At 41.8% G+C, this 19338-nt stretch overlaps 1 protein-coding gene across 1 annotated transcript in view; it reads left to right on the forward strand.

Annotated features, from left to right (window-relative positions):
- Nucleotides 1–13926, forward strand: part of LOC132998706 (protein MTSS 2-like) — a 56661-nt gene extending 42735 nt beyond the window's left edge. Inside the window, exons 4-15 of the mRNA XM_061068444.1 lie at nucleotides 948–1032; nucleotides 2037–2128; nucleotides 3029–3103; nucleotides 4017–4025; nucleotides 5815–5972; nucleotides 6178–6285; nucleotides 6394–6491; nucleotides 8025–8298; nucleotides 8472–8546; nucleotides 11167–11349; nucleotides 12168–12333; nucleotides 13036–13926. Of these exons, the coding sequence (XP_060924427.1) occupies nucleotides 948–1032; nucleotides 2037–2128; nucleotides 3029–3103; nucleotides 4017–4025; nucleotides 5815–5972; nucleotides 6178–6285; nucleotides 6394–6491; nucleotides 8025–8298; nucleotides 8472–8546; nucleotides 11167–11349; nucleotides 12168–12333; nucleotides 13036–13913 (2201 nt within the window). The 3' untranslated portion in view covers nucleotides 13914–13926. The remainder of the gene's footprint in view (nucleotides 1–947; nucleotides 1033–2036; nucleotides 2129–3028; nucleotides 3104–4016; nucleotides 4026–5814; nucleotides 5973–6177; nucleotides 6286–6393; nucleotides 6492–8024; nucleotides 8299–8471; nucleotides 8547–11166; nucleotides 11350–12167; nucleotides 12334–13035) is intronic.
- The last annotated feature ends 5412 nt before the right edge of the window (nucleotides 13927–19338 follow it).

A 19338-nucleotide genomic window follows, 5' to 3' on the forward strand; every position in this document is an offset into this window, starting at 1 on the left:
TTTGTTGTTTGAATCATTTTGGAGAAGTTCCCACCCACCACTGTTTTTGGTCTGACACAGGAGTTTTCAGTTGTAGCTGAAAATATTAATCTGGTGCATAACACATTTTGGAATAATGCCCTTCCTCTCTCTGCACTCCCTGCATTTTAGTATGTAAGCCTGTGTAAGCTCTCATGATAAACAGTGTCTCTCGAGGAAATCCCATTTGGCTCCTGTTTAATCTGAATTTTCCAGTGTGTACATTTCGGTGGCAGCAGTGATTAAGGAATTCTCTAGGCACCTCGTACTGTATAAGCCGTACCCCTGCTCATAAACTTGAAAGTGCATACTATTAAGATGAAACCACAGTATCATTTTATTGCTGGTTTCCACCTGTATAGCAGCAGCAGCAGCAGCAGCAGTTCGGAGCACCTTGTTTGGAAGTTAGCTCGGTCTGCCATCAGTTAAAGTGACTCCAGCTCCGGGGTCAGCTTTTCCACATGGATCTACTCGGCCTTAAAATAGACTTTGTTTACAGTTGCAGGTTAGCAGCTCTCGAATCTCGGTTCCCGAGCACTCGTCTCTCCCACAAACACACGCTCATGAGATACTTCTTTATTTGGACAAAGCTGTGAGTGTGTGTCGTGTCTACGAGAGTCACATTGGGGTCTTGTGTAAATATTGGCCGGATGTAAAAAGGATAAGAAAAGCTTTGTGTAGTGGTTCATCTGTTGAAGGATACAATGCTTTTAGCAGCATTTACTTTACACAGAACACTAACAGCTGTAATGTTAATTTCTGTCAAACAAAAAGGGCCTTTTGTGGTAAATGTGCAATGAGACACTCTCGGTGTGTGTGTGTGTGTGTGTGTGTGTGTGTGTGTGTGTGTGTGTGTGTGTGTGTGTGTGTGCGTGTGTGTGTGTGTGTGTGCGTTTCATCACATGAACCTGGATGTTTTGTGTTTCCAGGGGCAACCAGAGATATTGGTTCAGCTCTGACCAGGATGTGCATGAGGCATCGCAGCATTGAGGCCAAACTTCGCCAGTTCACCAAGTAAGATACACGTCCTTCCTTCCTTCCTTCCTTCCTTCCTTCCTTCCTTCCTTCCTTCCTTCCTTCCTTCCTTCCTTCCTTCCTTCCTTCCTTCCTTCCTTCCTTCCTTCCTTCCTTCCTTCCTTCCTTCCTTCCTTCCTTCCTTCCTTCCTTCCTTCCTTCCTTCCTTCCTTCCTTCCTTCCTTCCTTCCTTCCTACCTACCTACCTTCCTTCCTTCCTTCCTTCCTTCCTTCCTTCCTTCCTTACATTTAATTTCCTTTCCTTTCCTTCATCAATGTTTGTGTCATCTCACCTTCCTACTTTTGCTTCCTGTCCCATCCTTTTGAGTCATAAAAGTGCTCGACCTGTTATGTGCTTCCATCTGAAGCTGACCTTGTTTTTTATGGTTATTATGAAGGGACACATGTTTGGTGAGGTTTTCTTGTCAGCTGTGTGGACTCCATCAGGAACATTGCCCAGTCTGTACATATTTATATCCCTGTATATGAATTCAGGAATTGGAATATAGCACAGCTCGCTCTGGAAACCTCACCAAGAGACTGTTGTTGTTGCTTCCCTCATTTTCCATATTCACTATTTAATTTTTCCATCACGGAAGCTATTACATTGATGGTGACGATGAGGATGATCTATGACCATGACAACGGCAGGGGTCTCTTTTGAAGCCATCTAAAAGCTGTTGTGTGTCTGCCCCACTAATATTAGATTTTCTGTGTGAGCATTCATATGATTGAATGTTTGGAAAAGGAGAGAGGCAGTGTTCCAGATACTAAAATCATGAAGTGGAACGACACGTGGAGGAAATTTATATAATGATCTCGCTCCATAAATATACCACAGCCTCTCATTTTCAGTGGGGCCCTCTGGGGGGAATGTGGGGGTCTGAATTGTACGCAATGTGTCGACGTCTGTATAGTCAAGACAGCAAACCATGGAAATACTCACCCTGGGACTGAAATGTTAATTTATTTATCACCATCTTAAATCTCTGTCTCTCCTACAGTGCTTTGATGGAGAGTCTCATCACTCCTCTCCAGGACAAGATTGAGGACTGGAAGAAAACAGCCAACCAGCTGGATAAGGATCATGCAAAAGGTGCAAACACATCACAGCTCCACCTTGTCCCCTTGAAATTATCTGTCTGTACAACTGCAACAGTAAATATGTCTTCTTTTTTTTTTGATGTCCCACATATCTAGTATTTGAATGATTAAAGCTCTGCACTTATTAACGGCTATGATCACTACAAAGTGTACTGCAAGATTGGATGTTGTGCCGTGGAAAATATGTTTTCTGTCAAACATTTTGCCAATATGTTTCAGCATCAATAAATGATGTAATTTATCCAAATATTCAAATTAGGAACATAATGTCGTTATGCTAATAGAAAATATAATCCATACAAAATGTTGTATGTATCAGTATAGAAACAGTTTATGAGGAGATAGTGTTGCACAGTTAAATAACGAATTGAGAGCATTCCTCCTTCAAACCAAAAACCCTGTGTGGTCAATGAACAGCCTCATGGAGAACAGTCTTTCATGCAGATAAGGGGAAAAAGGAAAATCCCCTCTGTCACATCCTGAGGCATACATGTTACCATGAGCATTAATATATCATAAGAATATACATCAGTTCCTTTGCAGTTTGTGATTTGCTGGTTGATTTGATATTAGTATGTACTTTATAGTAGTCGTAAACAGGTTTGGTGATGAGACACTGATAGGCTCGTTTCTATGTATTTTGATAGCGTTCCTCATGCTTTCATGTAAATCGTATTGATTTCACATCCGCTGCACTAACAGCTTGGACAAAACAAAGATGTTGTTCAGTGCCTCCAAACAGTGTAAGGTCTTTACTAGCGTCCTCGAGGTCGCACAGCTTCTGGAGGCAATTCTATTTTGATCAGTATGGAAAATGAAAGATAATATGAGTTTACACAGAAGGTTTTACATTCCTGTTACTGAAACATCTCCCTGTTCATCCTGTTTCAAGAGTACAAGAGGTCACGCCACGAGATCAAGAAGAAGTCATCTGACACCATGAAACTACAGAAGAAGGCTCGTAAAGGTAACAGTCAGCAGTCTTTAACAGTCCAGCTCAGGCTCATGTCACATTGGATTGAATAGACAGAAGGTCACACTAAAAGGAGTCTTCTTTTGACCACAGTTGCAGTTTATTATGATTTGACAGATTATAATATTGATTTATAGTTTGTATGTGAGCGGGAGTCAAGAAAAAAACACTACAAAACACAAAACACACTCAAAATACAGTGGTCACTTCAAATGTGAACACACAAGTTAAGCAACTTGAGTCAAACACTGAGGTCAAACACCCTAGACTTAGAACAGTTGAGTTCAAAAGAATTGTAGGTTGATGTTGTCATCTAGTGGTACTTAACGGCATTGCAGGTCTTTTTTCTCATTCGTCTTGAAACACTTCACTCAGTGATGCAACAACCAATAAATAGTGCTTTCTCTCTGGAATAGCTTCCATTCAGTTGCCAGGCAGATGAATGCATCAATGCAAAATGTCAAAATTTCACTTACTTTAAAAAGACATCCTGTCTTTTGTTGAATACAACTCCATGACTTTAGCTGAGTACATGTTATGTAAACTAGTGATAAATTAAATATGATCCATATCATACATTTTGTAGCATTTGACAACAGTGAGAGAAGACAGTGTACTTTGCTGCTATGCTTGTTAGCTCTGTGAGTGCTGACGCTCGGTGTTGTTATTGTTATTATTGTATTTGTTATTATTATTATTATTATTTCTGGATGGAGTTTTTGGTTGCAGCAGTATTAAGTTGCTCTAACCTGTGGCACAGTGGCTGTCATGTGATGGCTTCCTTATACTAACCTTAACAATGAGTTTTGCTATCTCCCTTCTCTCTGTCCCTTCTTTCTCTCTCTTATTTTGCTTCCTTTTTGCTGCCCCTCCCCTCTCGACTGTCTCTCCCTCCCCGTGGTAATAGAGATCCAGGGTAAGTATCAGCCTGTTGCCTGCTGCAGCTTTGTTGCATCACCTCCTTCCTTACTCACATTCTCCTCCTGCCCATTACCATGCAGGGACATGCTGAATGTAGTGGAGACCCAACTGAGCTTATTTTATTCAGATTATCACTTCATGGTTGATACTGAAATTGTGATATCATTGTTCCAAATGGTCATGAAATTTCTGTGCATATTAGAGAATTGTTCTACGGTCTAGAAAAAACTTTAAACTTGTCTTCAGATCAACAGAGAGATGTTTGTAACCAGGGTTGTATTATCCCACAAGGGTCCTCACAAATCAGTCTTACACTCCACATTTACCCCACACTGCTGTAGTGAATAATACATTTCTATTTTATAAGCTTAAACTGCTCATATTCAAATTCTTCCCAGTATTAGATGTAACACATAATATAAAATAAAAATGAGAAGAAAAAAAGATGACCAGTATAATAGGTTGTTAGCACTAATGTCACAAGAATGAAGTTCAAAGATATACCGGATGTCAAAGAAGGGCCATAAACATACATGTAACTGAAATTACTAAATTATGGAAAGGTTCAAAGCTAGATTTTATGTCAGTGCCTAAAACAAGACAGAACCTCAAGATCAGGTAACCATGCTGGTGTCGAAAGTCTATTAGTGTATGAGTTTTACCTGGGAACATTTAGTGACTCTTCAGAGATGGGACCATTTTACAGCCCATCCGATTCCTTCATCTATTCAGCTAAAATCAGTTTGAGTCCTCACTGCATCTGTTTTAATGTTATCTCCATGTGACTGGTTCGAATTCAGCTTTTCCAGCTCTGTATAGTTATATAAGTTGTAGTTCCCCTTTGTCAATGCATGATGTAATTTCTTCTGTATTGACTCCTGTGTGACTTCTGTAGCAGCTACTCTGAGTCACACCACAAACTTTTATTGTACGGTCATCTCTTCTTGTATTTTCTCTGTCATTCTATCCCTTTTTCCGCATGCTGTAAGACGACATAGTTACATGTCTTGCTTTCCATTCGTTGGATTTAGTGTGTTATTTCTGTTAACAGTAGATAGGATTGAGATTGTCCACACCATGTGTATGCATCTATTGTTTTGGCTCTGTACTGTGTCATGTGCTGTGATTAACACACTTGCACATTTTTTTCTGCACATTTAGTCCCAAATATATTATTTTACTATATTGAGCATCTCTCCAAAAAAGTTGAAACTGTGATAAATACAAAAATGTTTCGACTCTTACAAAAACCAAATGCTGTTGTGTACACGTATATATGCAAGTATCCTAGCAGCTTGACTGTGCTGTCCCCAAGTGGCCAAAATAGGTATTGTAGGTTTATAGCCTTTGCCACAGGGACGTTTTTATATTACAGAATGTATTACATTATGTCTATGTAATTATAAATACAATATAAACATTAAGCAGATGGCTGCTGTCATATTTAATGACATGGACATAAGGGAAATGTGATGCACTCCCAGAATAAACTTACTTAGAAAGTAAAACAAGTACACATCCAACACATCGAACAATGTGTTTTCATTGTATATGCTAGTGGTTTGATGGAGCAGTGAATTATGGAGAACAGAGGCTGGTGTAGAGAGCCCATATAGCCAAATTCATGTTTCTAACCTTTTACATCCAGAGTCACTTTCGCTCATATGATCTGCCTCTCTATATTTCTTTCCTACATCATCCACCCTCTTCGGGGAAAACCCCACTTCTACCCTCATACCTGTCTAACGTCCTCTCTTCCCTGACCCCCCTGTCTCTTCTCCCAGGGCGAGTAGACCTGCAGCCTCAGGTGGATAGTGCCATGCAGGATGTCACCGACCTGTGCCTGTTGATGGAGGAGACAGAGAAGCAGGCGGTCCGCCGCGCCCTGGTGGAGGAGAGGGGCCGCTTCTGCACCTTCATTGGCTTTCTGCAACCAGTCGTGGTGAGGGGATCGAAAGAGGAGGAGGGGTGGTAGTCTAGGGGAGGAAGGAGAGGAGATAAGGAGCTGTGTGCTGGGATGTGCTGAAGAGTCCAATCCATTGATCACAATTTACTGGACTGAAAGAATCTGACTCTAACTTCTTGGAGTCTGATTCCAAGGGAGCTCAGCAGGATATATAACTGATTGTTTCTATATTGTTTTGTAGAACGGAGAGATCGCCATGCTTGGAGAGATCACTCACCTCCAGGCCATCATTGATGACCTCACTGTGCTGACAACAGATCCTCACAAACTGCCCCCTGCTAGTGAACAGGTGAAACACACACTCACCCACACACACTCACCCACACAACATGCAGAAGACATGTAAAGAAACAAGCTGAACAAACTCTTTAACTCCCTGTGTCTGTGTCTCTCTCAGGTGATTAAAGATCTGAAGGGGTCAGATTACAGTTGGTCCTATCAGACCCCTCCCTCATCTCCCAGCAGCTCTGGCTCACGCAAGAGCAGCATGTGCAGGTACTCACACGTAAATACACACATGCACAGTACACACATACACGACCAGAGCTCACAGCTGCACTGCAGTGTTCTGAACTGTGCATCAGTATAAACTGAGGATCAGAAAGAGGAGCCCTCCCTGATGTTTACGTTTCATTATGACTGTCAGTCCCTCTGTGTGTTTCAGTCCATCATTACAGTTTGTCCAGTCACCCTCAGCGTAGTGTAATCATTCAGTCCATGTGTGTGTAATCAGATTTGTAAATGTGTTAAAAAATAATGTTTTCAGATTTGCATGTGCTTTTGAGATCTTCAAATACATATCATAAAATGTTTATAGGCATTAATGGCTGATGGTGTAAGTCTCATAAAGTAAGTGCATTGAGGACGTGTTCTAATCCACCTGTGTTAGTTTAATACTAAAACAAGAGCATAGGGCCAGGCACATGGTTCAAATATGTTGCAGTTGTAGTCTACTAAATAATTAAGTGTTTTGGGTGCAACATGCCATAAACCAATCAGAGTGCCTTCTCCCATCCCCTGTAAAATACCTGTATTTATTGTCAAAATTGGTTAATTATCAAATATATGAATTTGTTAATACTTTAGTTATTACATCAAAATTGTAGAGTACCAACAACGCATATGTCGTCACTCTATTTAAGATCAACACACCCATGAGGCTCAGATGTGAAACTAGCATTCTACCGCTGTCCAGCTGAAAGATAGGGCCCTTAATATTCTGCTGTTAATACAGACAGTTACAAACTGGCTGTCTTATTACACATGACTTGAGATCTGCAATTGCCTGTGGACTGAGATACAGTTACAAAACTCACCAGTTACGCTTGCAAACATATTGTTCCCCGTGATAAATAACACAACAACAAGAATACAGTAAAGTAGAAACAGATGTCTGTGGGTGTTTATCTGAAATAAATCTCATTCAGCGTATGAGTGAATCAGTCTCTGTCAGTATTTGCATGTTGTAGCAGTTGCATGCAAGTTCACAGCCTTTATCCTGTATTGTGTATTTGTGTGAGTGCCCTGGTTCCTCATAAGCTTACACACTCTCTGTCTACCCCGACCCCTTTCTCTCCCCCCCCTCCCTTTCCCGTCACCTCAACCACACTCTGTACTCGTCTCACTGTTTTTCTGTTTGTGTGTGAACTGGTGATTTGCCCTCTTTCTCTCCTGCCGGGTGTTTGGTTTGTCCTGCTTCCCTCTCTTTTTGGGGGGTCTTTGCTTTTTAACTGTGACTGGTGTGTCACTAACAACTTGCTGTGGACTGTTCCTGAAACTTCCATCCATCACCTGAAACCAACCACACCATCCTCCAACCATCCACCTGCCATCACCCACCCTTCACATCTTACACATTTCCTTCTTTCTAAATCACTTTTCTGCAATCGTGCTCTCTCTCCCTAAACACTGTCCTCACTCCACATTGACGTCACCTTCATCCCTTCTTCATCCTCCTCATCCCCCCTTCAACAATTCGTCCTCCTCCTGCTCCTCTGCACCCTTCACCCCCCACAGCAGCGTCAACAGCGCCCACAGTAGTGCCTCCCGTTCGTCAGGAGGAGGCGGTAGTTGTGGTATTGGCGGAGGTGGTGGTGGTGGAGGGTCCCAACCGCACTCACCCACCTCCTCCTCCTCCTCCTATCGGTACCGCAGCAGCCTGCCGCACCAGCCTCTGCCGCCGGGGGGCATCGCGGCACACCGCCTCAGCAGCGTCTCCTCCCACGACTCGGGTTTTGTGTCCCAGGATGCTAATATCTACTCCAAGCCCCCGTCACCCATGCCCTCGGACATCACGAGCCAGGTACAAATGCCTTACACACGTACCTTTTGATTGGCAATCAACCAGAATTATTTATCTTGGAAAAAAAGATGGATTTTACTCATTCACACAATGTCCACATGAACATATCGATTCTCAATATTTACGTCTAAATCAGTTAACAAGATGTTTTTCTATCCATGTTCCTGCTGTAGAAGTCGTCCAGCTCAGCATCATCCGAGGCCTCAGAAACCTGCCAGTCAGTCAGTGAATGCAGCTCCCCAACAACTGTGAGTACTGGTATTCATACTGCATATGATGTAGTCCACCAGAACACTACAAATTACTGTGTGTGGCATGAGTTGAAGGGAATGCGTACATTTTCCCTTCCCTAGATATGCTACATTTTTTCACCAGGATCCATGATTGATTCCCTGGTACATAAGTAAAAATGTCAAAAAAAAAACTTGCAATGTTACAGAAAGTGATTTAACATTTTTAAGGGTTCTCCTCTTGTAAATTTTGTGGAAATCTGTTTTGATGTTTTAGTGTAATCTTACTGACAAACAAACCAACCAACATCCTTGGCTTAGGTATAGCGTTATTTTACTTTCCTTTACTTAATTTTTCAGTTAAGTTGAAGGAAATTGTGAACATTTTGTTGTTATAATTTCATTTATGATCAGATATTTATGAATTACATTTACCAAAGCTAAGTCTAATGGAGATTTTGACCTCAGGTGGTACAGAAAACCTTTAACAGAACAGGTAGCATTTGCTCTCTAGGGGCTAAATTTGCAGAGACGCTATTTTTGGCATAAACAAATTCAACAACATCCACAAGAGAAACATTTGTAATAATGCAACTTGTGTTTGAAGTGTTGGTTGAATTCATCTATTTCTTAGCTTTCCAAAATAAGAATATTTCATGTCAGTAATCAAAGACATAGAGGGTTGCTGGTTTGCAGTCACATTTTATGAAAAATTTCATTTTCCTGCCCATGAAGACAGTATTTTCTTCACCTGCTCTTGTTTTGTATATTGGTGTGTCACTGCTGTAGTAGAAGTGGTGCAGTGGAGTGTTAATCACATTTTTGCTTATAAGATTTACAGTCATTTTCACAACATCCTTCTCAACAATTGAGATCAGGTCAACGTCAAAACACTGAATGCTCAAATATGCTGTGCACTGTACTTGGTGTCGGTGCTGCCATATTGACCTCAAAACCCCAGGTTCCTTCTTTTCATATTCAAGAGCTTATCTCTTTGCTTTTCATTATGCATTCTCTGCAGTATGCACATCTGTTTGCAGAAAACAAACACGATACAATGATGCTCAAGAGGCCTAGTAAATATTCATATTCGATTGTACGCAGCATATTTCATCCCCAGCAGCTTGCACATACAAATTCCTTCCCTCAGTGGATTATACCCTTATCCGCCTTCTGAAGGCAGTTAGCCCAGCGTCCAAGTGATGTTCAAGTGATACCCATTGTCAAGATGGATCATGTGCCCCAAACTTGTCGGATTACCTGTGAAATCAAGAATTCTCTCCATGTAACAAGTGTGTAATTCCTCTATATCCACATGAAGTGGTAGAGCCATCCTGCATGCTATAGACTGGGTGGAAATATTCTCCATTTGTTTTTAGATTTCTCTGTATTGTGGCTAATGGGAAATAAACACTCGCTTTAACCACAGCTCCTGCCAATTGAAGTTGCAGGTGGTCCGGGCTCCAGCCTCAGGGAGCAGTAAAGAGCCCATTACTAGGTCATCAAAAATAAACTATTTATAGTCAAAAAGACATTTTCTGTCCTACAATGATGCAGAATTACTGCTCTGAAGAGGTAATGGTCAAATCAAAACCATAAGAGTTGTTAATGCATGCATGGGGCTTCTTAAACACATCCCATCACCTTTTTAATATGCACATTCAAGCTGTGGTATGTAGTTTTCCTAGAATTCACCGATGTAGTTCTTACAGACTAATAATTACACTTTGGACATAGAGTCATTTTGATGCATGAACAGCAGTGACTAATGTTTTCTGTTTTCAAACCTACTGCTGATCTTATCCTGCTCTCCTCTTTCACACTGAGTGTGTGTATGTGTGTCTGTGTCGTTGTTGATGTCTTTCTTTTTCATGTGTACGGCCCAGGGGTTCTCCCACCAGAGCTGGCTGCCTCTCTCACTCTCTTCCTCTCCTAGTCCACGTCCAAGTCTTTATTTTCTCTCTCTGATGATACGACTATGTCTCTCGTCCCGCAGTTTGGCTCGTCCTTCGCAACCTTCCGCCCCACTCTCTCTCACTCTGGCTCCACAAGGCCTCTCTCTGTCATTCTCCCCGTTCCTGCGTCCCCACCCTATAACTGCCCCCCCGGATCCAGCTCCTCCTCTCCCACATCAAAGGTTCCTATTTGGAAGGTTTGTTCTCCATTCGCTTCCATCTCTTCAGTTGCACCTTTTTTCTCCTGTTTTCTGTCCAACATTAAGTTTAACATGTTTGGTGTATTTTCTTTACATTTTCATTCATAACCACATTGCTTTGCTTTGCTTTGCTAGTATTCTTTCAACCATCTGCTGTGTGTGCATTTTTTTTTTTTTTGGCCTCCCCTGTCTCACTCACTGGTTTTGCAATCTAACCGACCGGAGATTGACGGTAACTTAGCAGGATGTGGAGAGCTGACCAATCAAACTCATCAACTTCAGCACATGCTCAAAAAGGCCCCTGCCCACACACACACTTCCCCCTCTACACGCACGCACATCAACTCCTCCAGGCACTCACCTGTGAAGGCCCCCTCTCTCTGCACTCAGATGAAGGGTTCAAACTGCTGGATAGTGGACAAAGTCTCTATATGCTAATCCTACCTGCCACTTCCTGCTTATTAATTCCACTCGCCTCCTCAGGATTGGTCCAAAGCAGGTCAGTATGAACAGCCCGTGGCTGCAGCAGCAGTTCAGAGGAGAAAGGAGCCCCTCGATAGACTGAGGGAGAGCGAATCATCCCCAGGCTCCCAGGGGTACGCTGGGACATCACACCCAGATGACGGCCAGAGAGGCAGGATGACCCCTGCTACTATTGCTGCCAAGGTAATGACGCATACAAGCAGTTGGAAGATATAGAAGAATATGTTCCGCTAATATGTAGAGAGATATTTGCAATACAGCAATCCATGTAAAATGGGTATAATAAACCTGAGAATCAGCTGTGACAGTGATCTTTATTTGGCAGTATATAAGGCATGGGATAGTGCATTATATCAACACACCACATCAGTACATCTAAAGAAAATCTCTTAATTCATCTTTTTCTAATGTTGAGTTATGAGAAAAAGCATTAAATACTTATTAGCCATAACAACATACAGTATTCAGCACTTACAGTTATGTGTCTTAACATAAAAAGTACTTGTAAACTAACAAAGGTAATTTAAAACCTTTTGATCTACAATGTGTATCACAAACACCTCAACTTAATGAGAAGAGGTAGATAGTCAATATGGAGAACATGTATTTTGTTGGTGGAGCTATGATTTAATTTATGGAGCAATACACAATTGACTTTCACACTTTTACAATCTCACACCCTCGTAATAAAAAGTATGATAATAAAATATTAAAACTATACAGACTATACAACATGTAGAAACACTGTCTTCCAAAACAAGTGGTCTCTATCCATATGAAGTCAATTAGTCAGGCTAGTTTACTGTTATTATTTTTTTGTGTTTTAATATTGACTTGGACTTAATAATAAGCACATTCACTCCTGTTGCTCAGTGTGTGATGCAGAGAACGGAAGTTAATACAACACAATTCACATTTAATCAACAAAATGTCTGCATTAAGAAAAGAGTTTAGCTATCACTGTAAACATCTGTCTATGTGGCCTCTCTGCATTTGGTCAGCATGGAGAGGAGGTTTCCCCAGCAGCCAGTGACCTGGCCATGGTGCTGACCAGAGGACTGAGTATGGAGCAGCAGAAGAACAGTAGAGACTCGCTGCTGTACTCCAGTGGATACAGCACAGAGACCACAACCCCATCCTGCTCTGAGGACACCATCCCCTCACAAGGTGAACCTCTGAACTCTGAAATATGCTCCACTCAGCTTTTCATCCATTTCAGCCCAGATTTTTATACATTTCTACTGGCTGCTTCCATCATGTTATCGTCTGTGTACAATCTCAGAAAAGTCTCCCTGTGCTGGGCTTAATTATTTGTAGATTAATCAGGATTTCTCAAGATTTACAAGCTCTAGAGAATTTATCACTTACAATGGAATATTAGGCTCTTATTATTGGTCAGTTCTTACGAACATGAATAATTTTACACCACTTTTACAACAGTCCAGACCACTCGTATATTCAGTGTGCACCTGAAAAGAAAACTCTGAATACGAGAAAATTGGTAAATTATTCTCCCAAATCACTTGGCACGCTCAACATCAGATCAAATCTGTTTGTACCAATACAATGGCTCCTTCATTTTCCCCAGTGTCTTGAGAGTGTGGTGTCATCAAAACCCCCAAAAGGAATTACGTTTTTACTTATCCAAGCAGCAATAGAGTATATGACAGGTGTTATTTGACAATTTCCCTGATGCCAGACTTATGGCTTATTTGATTTAATGCCTTATCCAAATAATGTGGCTTTCGCTGTATTAATCCAATACTGTGATCCCACTAAATTATTTTTCCACTTGAATCCAATTTTCTTCTCACTTTTCGAAAAATTCATCATCTCTTCTTCTACCTTTCCTTTCTTCCTGTGCATTAGGTTCAGACTATGACTGCTACTCAGTGAATGGTGATGCTGAAGGCCCAGATGGACAGACAGAGTTCGACAAGTCCTCCACCATTCCTCGTCACTCTAATATCGCCCAGAACTACCGGCGCATGATCCAGACCAAGAGGCCAGCCAGTACAGCCGGCCTACCCAGTGGTGTGCATGTTCATGGGATATCAGCACAATCTGGTGGAGCTGCTGGAGGCGGAGCAGGGACTCCAGGCACTGCCACCATTCGACGAACCCCATCTACTAAACCAGGTGTTAGGCGCACATTGTCCAATGCGGGTCCCATCCCGATCCGACCACCTATTGTGCCTGTCAAGACCCCCACGGTTCCCGGAGAGTCACATTCACCTGGGGCAGGGGGTGGTGGGTATGCAGCTGGAGGACATTCGGGTGGTGTACCTGTGCGTGTAGGCAGTGAGGAGTGTGTGTTCTATGCTGGAGTGGAGGACGCACAGGGTGCGCTTGATTATGTGAAGGCGTCACCCAAGCGCCTCAGCCTGCCTAACACTGCCTGGGGATCAGGGGCAGCATTAGAGGTCTATGCCCAACAGCATGGGGGTCTTGTAATGGGGACAGGCTCAGGGGCCGGATCACAGGAGGATCAGATGATCGCGGCTAATCGGCATAGTCTAGTAGAGAAGATCGGCGAGTTGGTAGCCAGTGCACACGCCCTTGGGGAGGGGCAATTCCCTTTTGCCACTCTTCCCGATGACCCAGGCCTGCCACCAACTGGCTCCACCGATGCTCAGCCAGGGACAGAGGAGGCAGACGGGTCCGGTGATATGTTGACCACTATCAGGAGAGGAGTCCGCCTTCGCAAGACTGTGTCCAATGACCGCTCTGCACCTCGCATGTTGTGATTGGGGGAGAAGCAGGAAGATGATGATACTTGTCAGCCAATAGGGAGTCAGGTGTTGGTGTGGTGCAATCCAACCGCCTAGTACATTCACAAAAAACTTAACTATGTAGGGAAAGCTATAATATAAAAGAAGATGAATGAAAACATACACAAAAAATAAGTTTTAAAACATCATTAGAGTAAATGATATATAATATTACAATGATAATAACATTGTTAATGTTAATCCATGCTGACAATTCAAAGTTAAATACTGAATATTGACAGGCTCCTAGCAGGCCACTATAACTAGTGTGTGTTGGACGCATGTTTGTCTTCTCTACACCCTCACCCAGGGACGGACAGACTCGCAGGAAAGACAGGTATAAAAAATGAGGCGAAGAAAGCACGAAAGACTGGGTTCTGTTCTGTTTGCCAACCTACACTTTTCCCCACCCTCTTCTTTAACTAACCCGACCATCTATTCCCAGATGAAAGACTGATGACTGAACGAGGGGCCATTGGGGACGAAAGGGAGAAGTGGGAGGGGGGATCAGGGTTCCATGTGACTGGCTGGATTGGAACTGGCTTGCTCAGCAACAACACACTGTACTTATAAGCCAAGTGAACTGAAGCTTTGGTACTAGCACGGGGAGCTAACAAACCAGAGGGATCCTCTGGTTCATCCCCCAAAAAAATACTGTTGGCATTGAACCGTGCTAGTGCCCCTTCCCCTCTCTCTTGCTCTCTCTCTCTCTCTCTGTATAGTGTGTGTGCATTCATGTGTATGTGTGTGGGCAAATGTGAAAGATGGTTGCGTGCGCATGTTGATGAATGTGTGTGCGTGCGCGAGGGGGGTGGGTAAAGCTCTGCTGCAGGACAGCTGGTTACCCAATGAGGGCAGGGCTTTTCTCCTGTGTGTCGTGCGTGTAATTTCTTGTTTATATCGTAACGTCATTTACCTTGTTGCCACTGTACGAGACGTTAGGAGAAGTAATCCAGGCGTATAGATATATTCATATATATTTTCTAGAACCAGAGAGAAATGTTGAATCAGAAATGGAGCAATAAATGTGTTTTATTTTCTTGTTTCGAAAAAAAAAGAGGATTGATAGGAGTATTGTGGATTCTCCTTTGTCACATTCAGGCAATCATCAGGAATGCTAAATTACACATCGACTGTGAATTCATGCCAAGCCAGGTTTGGCCTTTTTTTTTCTCTCTCTGTCCCTGTTTCTGTTTGGGGGAGGAAGCTGATCACAAAAAATGTTGAGAAAAAAAGGAAAACTGTAAGCACTTTGAAACAGTAGGTGGTAGTGTAGAGTATGTACTATAGCCACTAGGTGTCGCTGTAGTCATACACTCTGTTAGAGCACGAGCGTGAGAGAGAAGGTTGTTAATAAGACTGTGTCCTGAGGAAATTATTTAATTTGTGGAAGGAGAGGAAGAAAGAGGAAGTGAAGAATACTTGGTATTGGAGTGGAATGATTGGTCAAATGAGAGATGGGATAAGGAAGTAAAAGCTAAATATTTATTTAAAAATGGACTGGAGGTCAGGGCCCTTCAGGGGTCTGCAAGCCATCGCCAGCTGTGGATTCTGGAATAGTGCTGAGGGTTTTTTATGATGTAGTTGAGACTGAGCACACAATCCCTTCGAACAACTCTGCATAGATAGGTCAGGCTACTTTTGGAAATAAGCTTTAGGTGGTGGTTGTTGACAAAACTCATGACGAACAGACATGTTCTCATTAGCCATGCAGATTGTTTTGGTTTAATTTTGTCAAGGTTCACATAACTGACATTACTGTCTCCTCCCCAACAATCAAGGTGAAGGCAATTTTATTTGTGATTCTCATAACATTAAAAGAATCATGTTAAAAACAGCTCTTTCTCTGCCCAGAGACAACGGTCTTGTTTCTCTGGTTCATCGACAGAATCTCTTTTCTAAATCTATATATATTCTACCAGGAGATGTTACAGTAACTTGGATACTTTCTCAGACTCATCACTGTGGATTTTTTTAAATGCTATGTTTTGATACTGCAAGCACAACAGATTCAGTTAATTTAACCTCCATTGTACTGACGTGGAGGCAGGAATATCAAATCTCAAATACCTGGGCGAATAAATCCCAAACCATAACCAGGCAGATTATTACAGAATATGTTTATTCGAATTGGGCTCCACTGACTTTTAAACCTACAACAGTAGACTGGAGATGCAAATTACATGGAGATTATGATCACTGGAAAAACATTCGAGTGGCATGTATGTATTCTGAGCTCTGTATTCAGACTTTTTAAATTGAACACAGTGGGATTGTTTTTTCCTGTGACCAAACCCCATATTACAAAGTTATTTCATATTTATGTATAAATAAATATCAGCACATTGGCTTATCTGCAATTATGGTCTTAAATACTGTAATCTTGCATAGTGGGGAGGCAAAGTTAAGCCGTGAACATGGCTGAGCAACAACCTTTAGCCCCAGATTCACTTCAGTCAAAACATTCTCCCTTTATTAAATGACATACAGCAATCATGTGTTTCATACAAAATGATACTGCCAAAAAAGAAACCGACTCTAGAACATGTGCAGTTTGTTGCCAACAGTGTTCGGAAGATATTAGATATCCAGATATTACATTACAGTTACTTATCAACCGTTTAGGCATCAAAGTGTGCTTCAGATATTAGACCTCAGCTTGGTGCAGGGACGAGAGGTGCAGCTTGGCGGTTTGCAGCTGTCAAAAAAGGGTAAACCTCCCAGGAACTTCAATGTCTTCTGACAACATTCATACATAATATTAGCAACAGGTAGCTTTGCTTTTGGCTCTGTGAAGTCACCAGCTCTTGGCGGTCTTTAAAAGTAATTTTACTGACTACTTTTCAGGTAATGTCATGTTTAACAAGTCACTGAATACATTTCTCATGGTACTTTCATTGCCCAATATGAGTTCAGGTTCTGCACCGGAAACGATTGAAACATTTATTGAGTCACAGAAAATGAATGTAGTTCCATTGATCAAGTTCTTCTAGCCTATTGATTGTTGTGTGAGCACAACATTGCTGTCTTAGCTAAATAAAACTACCAGGCTACCCCAGTGCATTTCAGTCCAGCTCATTGCAGATAACCCAGTTGGGCTCAGGGCACGGCAGAATGAAAGGATCATTTTTGGACATTAGGAAGAGGTGATGATGGGTTTACTGATGACCAAGAAGCTGGAGTTAGACTCGTAAAGCTGACAGAGAGAGGAAAAGATGTGTGGAACGAGCATTTCACTGCCTGGTCATACAGTGTGTACTGTATATGCTGATACTTGTTTCCGAGAATCAGGCGCACAGATTTGGTATAAAGGTTTGTTAGGAAATATTACATGGACAATTTAGTTAATATTATTTTTTCACCCTGCAGTAGGCTACTGTTCGAATATTAAGTCTTACTTTTAATTAATGTAAAAAAAAAGAAGAAAAAAAACTCCAGTTGTAACACAAACTACTAAGCTGTGTAACATATGGATGCGGGGCGTGTGGGTCGAGAGCGAGTGTGTCTTTGTTTGGCTGTTGAACTGTAGGCTAGTTGAAATCTTCATCAATTGTCTGTACGCGCTTTTAGCAGTGACTTGAACATAGCCAGTGACATCAGCGCTCCTTTTGTCCACTTATTTATTATATTTTGCTGAATAGAGCACTGTTTTAGACATGTGTGCCACTGTTTTAAAAAGAAAATTAGGTTGATTTAATATAAAGATACAGAGAGGAGGATGTTTGCAAGTTTCAAACATTGTCACACTCTGCAAGCACTTTTCTTTCTTTTTATGCTTCAGCAAGGGGATGTTTTATTGTTTTTGTCTGCGGGGGGGGGGGGTATCACTGTACGTGTCCTGTCACATGCTGATGATGCGTGTTGTATCAGGTGAATTAGACTGGCTGAGAGGGTGGAAGGGGAGAGCAGAGGGCTCGGACTTCACCCCCCCTCCCTAAAATAGAAATGTTAAAGGTATGAAAATGTTCCACTGACGGGTTTGTTTCAGAGGACACATTGTACACAAATATACGTACATATGCTGAATGTACTACAAGCTGTGTGAAATGTTGCAATGTTAGAATTGTGTTCGTGTACAACTGAATGAAGTTTCCTGTCTCAAGGGCAGGGAAGCAACACAATAATAGTGTGCATGTACGTACATTCACCATGATGTTCCAGTGTGGGCGTGTTAAAGGAAAGTATCACTGTTTTGTCCACTCAAGGATACTTGGTGTTCCCCCATCTACAAGCTATTCCATACTGCACGGCTCTAAATATATGATTTGGACATTTGAAAACTATCCAAGGACGCTGCTAGAGCCGATTCCAATTGTCTGAATGTGTATGTGCTGTGTGTATATATATTCTAGTTCAACGTGACACAATTGAACTCACTGCCACTTGTCTACAGTAAGTCACTGCTTGAGTAAAGGGTTATAACACCCTGCAGATCAGACACGCAGCTCATTTACAGACGATGGACACAACTCAGGATAAGGCTTCTGAAAACATTGGGTTTTCACATTGACTGAGAGGCCAAGATAGTCAGATGTTACTGCACACAGGTTGACTGGCTATGGGATGAGTGTGAGATGAGTGAGGGCAACAACACTGCTATTTTCCTTTGAATCACCCAAATAACAGCACAAGTCATCCAACTAAACAATAATTTCTTTTTTTAACATGCTGTATTAACTGTGTACTGAACTAACTGTCTGAACAAGCTGAAATAACTGCTCTGCTACACACGTGTCAATATGCCCATTTTTTTATGAGTTGTTGTGTCTGTGGGTCGAAGTCAGCAAAGCAGAGCTACAGTGAAAACTTTCTGTAAGAATACATAATTACATGCGTGCAGGCATGCGTGCATACACACACTCACAGAAACACATACACAAACGCACACATACACACACTACAGGATAGACGTAGGGAAGAGACTTTACATCCGTGACTACAGCATGTCTAAACGGAACAGCCAGTGTAAAAATACTTTTTAAAATGTGGTAAATATTCCAAACTTTCAGTGACATGGAAACATTTAAATACCCTCTGCTCTGAGCTGTCTGCCAGCGTGCGAGCTATAACACCTAGATTAATACAAACAAGGAACATATGCTACATTTCTGTCACGTTGCAGGGAGTTTCATACAAGCTGACTTCAGAAATAATGACTTCAGAAAAGACTTTCTTTCGATACAACCAGTCCCAGAGAACTACATCGCTGTTGAGTATTGAGTTTTTGCATAAATCTATATGCACAAACTTAAAATGTTGAAGGAGTTGTTTGACATTTTGGGAAACATTCATCGCCTTTGAGCTAAAGACATTGATTCCACCTGTAAGCAGCCTGTAGATGGTTAGTGAGGCTCAGCATAAAAACAGATGGAAGAACAGAAAAATCCAAACCCCATTCAAC

The sequence above is a fragment of the Limanda limanda genome, chromosome 3 (assembly GCF_963576545.1).
Source record: "Limanda limanda chromosome 3, fLimLim1.1, whole genome shotgun sequence".
Lineage (NCBI taxonomy): Eukaryota > Metazoa > Chordata > Actinopteri > Pleuronectiformes > Pleuronectidae > Limanda > Limanda limanda.